We start from the raw sequence: 7,863 nt of genomic DNA, 5'->3' as shown, positions 1-7,863 counted from the left end.
GGGGGTGAGCAGCAGCCTTTGGAAATGAAGCCCCGGAACCCCCAGATCATCACCCTCATAGCTTGTTTGCTTGAATGTTGCTCATGAGGACCCAACCCAGAGTTTTCAAAACTCTCCAAAGTTTCTCAATCTTCCTCTGGTGGCCCAAAATGCCCCACTTCCCAGCCTTGTAGTTCTTTTATTGACACACAGCTCCATTCCGGTAAAAGGATGGTTTGGGGGTGTGGGGGAGTGGAGTGGGATGGGTATAAAGAGGAAGTTGGAAACTTGGGGAAGAGGCCCTGTCCAGGGAGCTGGGCACAGGAGCTGGTGGGCAGTCAGAGGAAGAGGCTGCGCCATGCCTGGCTCTGCTGCAGCCAGCATGGGTCTGAGGGTGGCTCAGACAGGTCTCTGGGCTGACCAGGGCTGATAGGGGTGGTGGGTTTTCAGACTGAAAGGCCCAGCCAGCAGCAGAACACAGCTGAACACAGCAGAACACAGTGGAGAGGGACCCAGGATGCAGCAGGGAGGAGGGAGGCGGTGTTAGCTCCTTGATTACCTGGGCGGGAGAGGGTGGGGGAGGCCGGGGATGGGGACAGGATGTTCTTGCACCACCTGATACCTGGATTTCCCTTCAGGCTTTGCGGTCCTGGTGTTTCTCCAGTGTTGTAAGTATCCCTCCCCCACCTTTTTAATACGCTTTTCCTTTTAAGTCATGGGAGACAGAGGTGCGGTGATGGGTGTGGAAGTCTTGGTACCAGGGGGGCACTTTTCTAGTTCTTTCTGTTTTTCAGTTCTTTTTGTGATCCAAATGGCTCAAAACTTTTTATATAGATTTTTTTAATACTGTTTCTACTTTTCTCTATATTTTGACATTTTTCAAATAAAAAAAAGTTTTAAAGGTTCAGTTTCAGTGAAGACTTTGGCTAACGGCCCTGGTGGAACTACTCGCATGGGCCCATAAGCTGCATGGGGTGGGGAGGGAGGGAGAAGTGATGCCCGCCGGTTCTCCTCCATAAACCAAAGGGCAGAAAAGGCTCAAACTGGAATTAGAGGAGAGGAAGAACTTGCTGGTCCATCATGAGGAACTGGCTGGAGGGATGTGGGAGACCACCATGGTGGAGTGGGTTACAAATAAGGGGTGCTGCCACCCGGAGGCAGTGCAGACAGAAAAGAGACGGCCAAGAGCCTGGGGCAAGTGCCTGTGTTGCAACGCCCTGCTTTTTAGTCTGCAGAAGATTCACCGCTGCATTTGATCTTTTCTAAGCATTTTAAGAATGGGCCTTATTTCAATCTGACAGGGAACGCCCCAGAAGCAGAACTGATTCAGCATTCTGTCTTTCCCCCCCAAGCCTGCCCTATTGTTCACTACCAAGCCCCACTGATGCTCAGCGCAGGGCTCAGCCAGAAGGCCTGTGGCTGAATCTTCCCGTCCCTTAGGCTCTGCGTACAAACTGGTCTGCTACTACACGAGCTGGTCCCAGTACCGGGAGGGCGAGGCGAGCTGCTTCCCAGACGCCATCGACCCCTTCCTCTGTACCCACGTCATCTACAGCTTTGCCAACATAACCGACAGCGAGATCGACACCTGGGAGTGGAATGATGTGTCGCTCTACGACTCGCTGAATGCGCTCAAGAAAAGGTTGGGCCATGGGCTCGGACAAGACAGGAGGAAGACAGAGGGTCAGCCAGGAGGTCCCTGCTTCTCCCCAGGAGAATGGGCAAGGCCCACGGTACCCACCTCTGGGTGGAGAATAGCAGGTGCTAGGACCTAAATGGGAGGAGGTGATGAGGTGGGTGTTAAGCAGTGTTTGGGGTGATAATAGAGGCAGACTATAGACAAAGGCAGCAGCTGAGCTCCCCTGGTAAAGGGGAGCCCTTTCCCTTCCCCTGAGGGTGTCACACCAGAGAATATGAAGATTCTCTCATGGCTCGATGCTGCTGTACCCCAAGTATCCCAAAGCAGGGGAACAAGATTTAAGTAGCATATCCCAGAGTGACTGCAATAAAGTCCATGATCTCTTAAAATCACTGAATCTCTGGGTTTGAAAGAACTTAGAGTTCAATCCCTCCTTCAATCCAAAGTTTGAAGCCTGCTGTGACCTCCCAGACATGGGGCCGCCCAATCTCAGGACAATTTCACTCTATCCCTGCTCTCCCCTATTTCCTTCTGCCTATAGGAACCCCAATCTGAAGACTCTCCTTTCTGTTGGAGGATGGACCTTCGGCTCTCAAAGGTAGGACCCATTCCTCAGGAGGAGGACTACAGAGAATGGAATAGGAGTGGAGGGTTGTGAGAGACACAGGACCCCAGACTGGTTGACCTCAGAGGCCTGGTGTTTGTCAAGGATCTAAAGCTCAGGTACAGTCAAGGAATCAGAGCCCAGGGAGAGATGGGACTTGCCAAGAATCATGTAGCAAGTTGTCAGTAGATCTCCTGACTCGTCCCCATGCTCTTTTTACCACCCCCAAAACTGAGAACGAAGAACTGCTAGGGGCCTATGGCTGGAAGGGGGTGGGGGATGGAAATGAGCAAGAAGATTTGGGGTTGTGGAGACCCAGGGAGGATGTACTGGAGTAGGTAGTGTTGGAGTGGGCTTGAAAAGGAGATGGGGTATAGCCAGGATGCATGTCATTTTTTTGAGCTGGCTGACTATGTCAGGCCCCCTTTCCAGCCATATCACATGTAACCCTCACAACAGTACTGTGAGCTATTATGATTATCCCCATCTTACTGAGACTCAAGTTATAACCCACAAAAAGTGGCCTGGCTAGTATATGATAGAACCAGGACAGAAAAACAGAAATGTCTGGCTCCATCACATTTTCTTTTGAAGATGCCTTGCGTTGGGTCCTTCTCTGAGCCTGCCCTTCTGGAGCAGGCAGGCTCAGGCTCCAGGTGCCCCAGGGCTCAGAAACCCTGCCAGATGCTGAAGGCACCCAGCATCATGGTGCTGAGAACACTACTGGCGTGATCTCGGTTCTAGATTTTCCAAACTAGCCTCCAACACCCAGAGTCGCCAGACCTTCATCAAGTCAGTGCCACCATTTCTGCGGACCTACGGCTTCGATGGACTGGACCTAGCCTGGCTCTACCCTGGACGGAGAGATAAACGACATTTCACCACCTTGATCAAGGTGCTGGTCGGGTGAAGAAAAGGGGCAGGGAGGTAGGCAGGCATCAGTGAGTAACATCAGTTAGAAACTGTCTTCAGCTGATGTCCTCCTGAGAGCAGGGTCCTGAGATCCTGTACCAGGAATGAGACAAGTTGCCCTGTGCCCTGGAGATCTCACACAGCAAGGAGCCATCTGTGACCACAGTGGGAGGTGGAGGGGGAACCTAAGAGGCCAAAGGTGATGATGGAGTTGAGTAACTACTCACTGCTGCCCACTCAGTGGCATGTCATTGCCCACTGTTCAGCCTCAAGTGGATGCTCCTGAGACACTCAGATCCATCTGGGGCAGCCCAAGCCCAGCATCTCCAGGTAACCCAGTGTCAGAGCAAGGGTCTCCAATCTCAATTATAAATAACTTTAATTTTGTAATTTCACATACCGTCTTGAGCAAAGCACAAAATGAAAGGCAAACTTCTTTCACTATCACCTGCAGGCCAGTTGGGATCACCCACTATTCTGACGATCCCTTCTGGACCAGGAGTAATTAAGTGCAGGCCAGATAGGATGTGGGGAGGAGATTGAGCCAAACAATATTCTTAGAAAAAGAATAGGTGGCCCAGAGTTTAGCCTCACTGATGGGCCACTTTATCATTTCCACTGAGACCCAGAGAGGCTGGGGATCACAGCAGATGAGGAAAGTCAGTGAGGACAGCCAGAGACCTTAGTTTCTTTCAACAAGTCTCCTTCTCACACAGCCTGGGCCCCCTTTCATTCACCTCTCTCTCTCCTATCTAGGAAATGAAGGCTGAGTTTGCAAAGGAAGCCCAGCCAGGAACAGAGCAGCTCCTGCTCAGTGCAGAAGTATCTGCAGGGAAGGTCAACATTGACCATGGCTATGACATCCCCCAGATATCCCAGTGAGTGTCCTGCCTTAACAGCCTACCCAGAAACCTCTTTCCCTTACCTTGCCCTAGCACTCATGTAGAGTCAGGAGACTGGACTTCTAGTCTGAGTTCTTCCAAAAACTTGATGTGTAACCTTGAGTAAGTCACTTCCCCTCTCCATACCTCAATCCTTGCCCTTCCTTTTTCTCTTGAGGTGTTGTATTTGCCACTTGAGAGGGTTGCTATGAATGTATTTTGGAAAAGGAAATAGAAAATTCCTATAAGCCAGCCAGCTACTGCTGGACATTTTCTTGGTTCAAGGTTGAGCACAGTGCTAGACTCTGGAAAGGCCACACAGCAGTAATGATATTTATTTTTCATTTCTAGAAAGCTGGAGAGTCCTCCAGGTGCTTTCACACACACAGGCAACTCTCTTCCCAGTTCTCCCACCCCATCCTCTTCACCCTGCTCTGTCATGCTTATGACTCTGAGAGATCGCAGACTAGCTTCTTGGTAGAGCAAAGGAAAGATCTTAGAAATCCAGAAGTAAGGAAGAAAGTCCCTTCCATATGACTTTAGAATCTTCTTTAGGGCCTTAGGGAGGTATTGGCTTGAGGCTGAAATTGACTATTTAGGGTACAAAAGAGGTAGCTCTTAACCATTTGCCCCAAACATCTGAAGCTCATACGCTTGGCATCTGTCTACAGCGCCCCATGCTCACAGCCCCTGTGACCTCACATTGCTGGTATGGAAAACTTTCGTCCTACCTACCCCAATGTGTCCTTAGGCTCAGGTTAGCCTTAGGCCTTGCTCCTTCCCTTTGAAGCTGTCTTTTGAGCTGCTTTGAACCTACTTTCACCAAGGCGAACATGGTAGGGAGTGGAGGGAGTAAGGTGAGATGGAGTACCAGCTCCCAAACCTGTGCTGGAGGCAGGAATGCTTTAGTAGGGCCCTGAGCCACTTCCTGCCATGGCACAGAGGAGGGGGTCCAGCAACCAGGGCAGCACATAGCTGAGAATGGCTCATCTCTCAGTTGCCTGCTTGCCCTGCTCATATTCTACTGGGGTAGAGGACTGGAGGTCAAGAGCTTTTCTAATTTCCCATCTTGCCCTCCATTGTCGCCATCTACCCCACAGACACTTGGATTTCATCAACCTCTTGACCTACAACTTTCACGGCGCCTGGCGCCAGACCACAGGACATCACAGCCCCCTATTCAAAGGCCAAGAGGATGCAAATATCGACAGATTCAACAACGTTGTGAGTGCCTGGAAGGAGGGAGGACCAGGAGGGGGTCTTCAGAAACTTGCCACGTGCTGATGTTCACACAGCAATCCAACTCATCCTCAGTACAGTCCTACAAGGGTGGGGTCATGAGGCTTACTTCACAGACAGGGAAACTGAGGCCCCAAATCTGTGCATTCTCCATGGCCCCTGGAATGAAGGAGGAGGCAGCTCCATAAAAGGATGAGGACATCTACAGATGGCTCTGCAACTGGACTGATAAGTGAAGGTGGAGGAGGAGATGCAGAGCAGAGAAAGCACAGGGGACTCAGGAGGCAGGGTCTAGCCTCACCCTGCCATTTGTTTACTGTGAAAACTGAGCATGTTACTGGATCTCAGCATGTATCAAATGACAATAATCCCTTCCTATACTTAATAGGATGTTTTTAGGGCATGAAACCATAAAATGAATTTTAAAGTGACATGATTGCTTCCCAGAGGGAAGAGAAATCCCAAATGTACCACATACCTGCAATCCCACACTCTGACGTGGCAGAATTAATCGCACAATCTTCCCCATCCCTGTGCCACCAGCCCAGCTAACTGCTCGTAACTCTTTCCATTCTACCCTCAAACTAGGACTATGCTGTGAGCTACATGCTGAGGCTGGGCGCCCCGGCCAATAAGCTGGTGATGGGCATCCCCACTTTCGGGAAGAGCTTCACCTTGGCATCTGCCAACACGGGCATCAGAGCCCCGATCTCGGGGCCAGGTCTAGCAGGCCACTTCACCAGGGAGGCGGGGATCCTCGCCTACTATGAGGTAACGGAGTTGGGGGGAAGTGGAAGGTGCCCCAACACTGCCAGCAGCCCTGGGGAAGCTGATCCTCCCACCCTACCCCACGCTTCTGCTTCCTTGGGAATAAAAAAATGTCCCAGTTGACTTAGTACCCCTGCAGACCTTTAGCAACTAACAGTCTCCCCCCACCAGACACACTGGTTTGCACCGCTCCCCTGGGGAGAAGATAAGGGGTATCCCCAGGGCCGCTGGGTTGGGGGTCGTCCTTCCAGCCCAGGGAAGAACAGTGACCAGGAAGTAGGCTCTTTGCTTTAGTCCAGTCTCTGCTGTTCTGGCTGTGTGGCCTTGGGATAGTCTTCAGTGTCAGCGCAACACATCCCAGATCCCTGCTTAAGATGGAGAAAGTGATCATAACTACCCCCCACCACTACCATTTCCACCCCTCAAAGCTGCCAGGTTACAGCAGCCACAGAGAACTTTCTCTGGTACATTTGCATGTGTTTGCATAAATTTCATGAAAACCACAGTCTCTGGTGGCAGATGCAGCCTGCAAACCCCAAAGAGAATGAAACGGCAAGATGAAGCTAGGGGCTGAAAGATATTTGGGGAGTGACATCTCCCACTGACCTGTCAGGTTTCAGCATGACCCCACCCACTGCCCCTGTGTTCTCTGCTCAGATTTGTAAATTCCTCCACGGAGCCATAGTCTATAAACTCAGCAACCAGCAGGTCCCATACGCCACCAAAGGCAACCAGTGGGTGGGGTACGATGACCAGGAGAGCATCAAAAGCAAGGTAGGTTTCCCCAAGGCCACCACCCAGGATTAAAGGAGGGAGACGGAGGCCTGTTCAAGCAGCCTTGTGTGGGGCCCCCTGCACTTATGGCTGGGCAGTGCTGTGGGAGGGGCCCACAGAGCTGGTTCTCCCCTGTCCCTGTCCCTGGGAACCCAGCACTGCTCACTCCAGACTTCCCTTGCCAGGTACGGTACCTGAAGCAAAAGCAGCTGGCAGGAGCAATGGTGTGGGCCCTGGATTTGGATGACTTCCGGGGCTCCTTCTGTGGCCAGAAGATCCGCTTCCCTCTCACCAACACCGTCAAGGACACACTCGATGCACCTTAGCCCTCTCATCCTTCTGCACACAGTGGGGGAGGGGAGCCCCCACACTCCTGGCTCCAGCTGGCCTGATCACTTGTCCTTTTGATTTCCATGCCGACCCTTAGTCTCCCTTCTTTGGAACCTTCCTGGAGGGCCACCACTCTGAGATTTGAGCTCAGCTCTGGTGGACAAGGAGTAGGGGTTGGGGCGTAGGGTCAGTGAGGCCTCAGCACCCTCTCAGAATAAGGCACAGGCTTGATATGCACTTGTTGATTAATGAAAATGCTCGCAGACCCTAAGCCTACAGCAGGGGAATTCTTCAACTGAGTTGCCCCCAGCCCTCCTTGCAAAAGACACCATTTTGGCAAGCTCTATCACCAAAGTAGCCAAACATCTTATATGAAGCAAATGGCCTTACTAATTATACCCTGTGCAGAGCTCAACTTGAAACCTTCACCCAGGAACATAATCTTGCCCCTCATCCTACTTCCCTTTCCTAATTCTGCAGCTGCCCAATAAAGTACAAAAGCTTAGAGTGTATTGGCACTTGCTTCAATCCATCTTGGTGGCCCTGCTGGACCCACTGGGTTCATCTCCCCCACCTTCTCTGGATTCCTCTCTGAGGCTTGGTGGCTCAGGCTTGCAGAGGGTAAGGCCACCATGGCTTCTGCTCCCCTAGAAGTCCCAATGGGAGGCCAGAAGTCTCAGACTCACCTTCTTTGAACTGAACCTGAGAGGGCTGACAGCCTTCCAGATCTTAAAATC

The 7,863-nt window shown here is 51.5% G+C and overlaps 1 protein-coding gene across 1 annotated transcript; it reads left to right on the top strand.

Annotated features, from left to right (window-relative positions):
- Positions 1-253: 253 nt before the first annotated feature.
- Positions 254-7,633, top strand: CHI3L1 (chitinase 3 like 1). Its single transcript, XM_077157454.1, has 10 exons — positions 254-386; positions 618-647; positions 1,420-1,621; positions 2,160-2,216; positions 2,967-3,117; positions 3,891-4,012; positions 5,116-5,239; positions 5,843-6,025; positions 6,680-6,796; positions 6,982-7,633. The coding sequence occupies exons 1-10, from the start codon at positions 338-340 to the stop codon at positions 7,120-7,122; spliced, it is 1,176 nt and encodes a 391-aa protein (XP_077013569.1). The 5' UTR covers positions 254-337; the 3' UTR covers positions 7,123-7,633.
- Positions 7,634-7,863: the final 230 nt, after the last annotated feature.

The sequence above is a fragment of the Tamandua tetradactyla genome, chromosome 4 (assembly GCF_023851605.1).
Source record: "Tamandua tetradactyla isolate mTamTet1 chromosome 4, mTamTet1.pri, whole genome shotgun sequence".
Lineage (NCBI taxonomy): Eukaryota > Metazoa > Chordata > Mammalia > Pilosa > Myrmecophagidae > Tamandua > Tamandua tetradactyla.
The sequence above is the reverse complement of the archived record's forward strand: the minus strand, read 5'-3'. Positions and strand labels throughout refer to the sequence as shown.

Coding starts and splice junctions, on each gene's coding strand:
- CHI3L1 (XM_077157454.1), top strand. CDS start 338: ATGCCTGGCTCTGCTGCAGCCAGCATGGGTCTGAGGGTGGCTCAGACA. Junction 3,118..3,890: donor ATTTCACCACCTTGATCAAG/GTGCTGGTCGGG, acceptor TCTCCTATCTAG/GAAATGAAGGCTGAGTTTGC. Junction 6,797..6,981: donor AGGAGAGCATCAAAAGCAAG/GTAGGTTTCCCC, acceptor TTCCCTTGCCAG/GTACGGTACCTGAAGCAAAA.